Raw genomic sequence first — 1,986 nt, 5'->3', positions numbered from 1 at the left:
TGAATAAACCAAAAAGTCCAAAAGTCCACCCGACCACATCCTACGCACTAACGATGAGGTCAATTTGGCAAAAACCCAGTATTAGTTTTATATAACACACTAGTGATGCGTTTAAAGGTCTAAAATTACATTTTTTCGGCATAGATCACAGTGACTCATACTTGATCGATCGATCGATCGCAGAAGCATTATTTCCGATCGCATAGCGTAGCACCGGCCATCGAGTCATTGAACTCTATTTTGCGCACTCATGCAATGGCAAACCGTGTAAGTGCGCTGTGATCACGTGACTTAAGAATTTGAACTAGAAGTCTATTTGGCTGTCAATTTTACAGCCGCCATTCTTTGTACTTTTTCTTGTACCGTAACGCTTTTTGCTACATTTGACAAAATATCAACATCAATTTAGTATGAGCATTTCATCAATTTCTGTTGCGCGTTTTTTTGCTTACGATTTATTGTTTACATGTTTCGCTAGTGCAGAACAGCTTTTTAACAAAAAAAAAAGAATCAATCTTACAGCAAAGTGTGAGCTCCTTTCTTATTTACATCCGCCTTCTACGGTCGTCCCCGGACACCTTCCTCCACCGTCCGCCTTGGAACCGTATCTAAATTGGCTCCCAAGTCGGTGGAGCTCATTTATCTTTGACGCATTTGAGCTGCCTTCCCTCGTGTAACCCTGTCCCGCCCAAAACCTGGTGGGGTGGTATCCGTGTCTTGATCTTCGTTGACGACCTCGCCCTCACACGACACACATGCGAGTAAACGGGACCGGAGTCCTCCGGTATCTTCAGCCAGGCGGGTATCCCGCGAAGAAGAAGAGAGCGTAGCCGTAATCAACCCAGGAAGGGACACAGAGTTGGAATGGCCCGGCCCCACACTGCGTAGTTCTTCGTCCCGCCCCGCGCGCCATCCGGACAACTTGGGGGATTTTTCGATTTGTTTTGGACCGGACCGGTGGTATAAATACTACGACCGGTCGGCCGATTTGGCAACAGTTTCGGTTTGACGTTCGTCTAAGATCCATCAGTTCCCTCGGAAATACGTGGCTGTGTAGTGTGCCGTGCAGAACCGAATACGGAAGAGAGTTTAATCATGTTCAAGGTGTGTTGAAGTGTGCCACAAAATAAAGTTACCAAGTGTTATCTGGGATTAGGACCCTCGAAGTGTCGTTAGAAGCATTCTAATGCTTCTTTTATCTGTTTCTTTCAGTTTGGTGTCGTGTTGTGTTGCCTGATGGCCGTCGCCTGGGCCATGCCTGCCGTAGAGCTTTCGCAAGCGATTGAAACGCCGAACAATCCTGCGGTGCTCCTGGTGCAGACTGAAAATGATGGTGCCGACGATTTGGTTGGCGCTGAAACGGCTCACCACGGCGGAGGCTTCGGAGGTTACGGCGGCGGCTATGGTGGCTACGGGGGAGGATTTGGAGGATACGGGGGTGGTTATGGCGGCTATGGGGGTGGCTTTGGAGGATACGGTGGTGGTTTTGGCGGCTATGGGGGTGGCTTTGGAGGATATCACCATGGACATCACCACCACCACCATCACGGATAAGCTGGGCTCATCACCACCACGGAGTGCAATACAATTAAGCAGATCCTTTCTGCTCCCGGTCCGCATTGTAGTCGGCACCTGTAATCGGTACCACCTCTAGCACCCATCGAAAACGTAAACCCATTCCACCAATGCTCAACTCCTTCACAATTTCTACCTCGCCATCAGCTTACAGAGGAACGCTATTTATTCGCTGGATGTAACATTATTTTTAAAATAAAAAACGTCTGATAAGTGAACATTTGTTGTTGTTAATGAACTTGTTGAAGTGTAGCATTCGCCCGCAGCATCGAAGAGCCACGGTGAAAGATGTAATCCTTATTCGAATCGTAGCAGACGTTCTGTTTAGCACATCAATATTCGATTCGTTAGCATTCAATGACGTTATGATGTTCGTTAGCAAAGACTCATCGATTTTCGATCTATGATTTG

The 1,986-nt window shown here is 47.3% G+C and overlaps 1 protein-coding gene across 1 annotated transcript; it reads left to right on the top strand.

The window, feature by feature from the left end:
• Nucleotides 1–1,043: 1,043 nt before the first annotated feature.
• Nucleotides 1,044–1,554, top strand: LOC128268404 (shematrin-like protein 2). Its single transcript, XM_053005481.1, has 2 exons — nucleotides 1,044–1,104; nucleotides 1,213–1,554. Exons 1-2 carry the CDS (start codon nucleotides 1,096–1,098, stop codon nucleotides 1,552–1,554), a joined length of 351 nt encoding a protein of 116 aa, XP_052861441.1. The 5' UTR covers nucleotides 1,044–1,095.
• The last annotated feature ends 432 nt before the right edge of the window (nucleotides 1,555–1,986 follow it).

The sequence above is a fragment of the Anopheles cruzii genome, chromosome 2 (assembly GCF_943734635.1).
Source record: "Anopheles cruzii chromosome 2, idAnoCruzAS_RS32_06, whole genome shotgun sequence".
Taxonomy (NCBI): Eukaryota; Metazoa; Arthropoda; class Insecta; order Diptera; family Culicidae; genus Anopheles; species Anopheles cruzii.
This window is presented reverse-complemented; position numbering and strand designations above follow the sequence as displayed.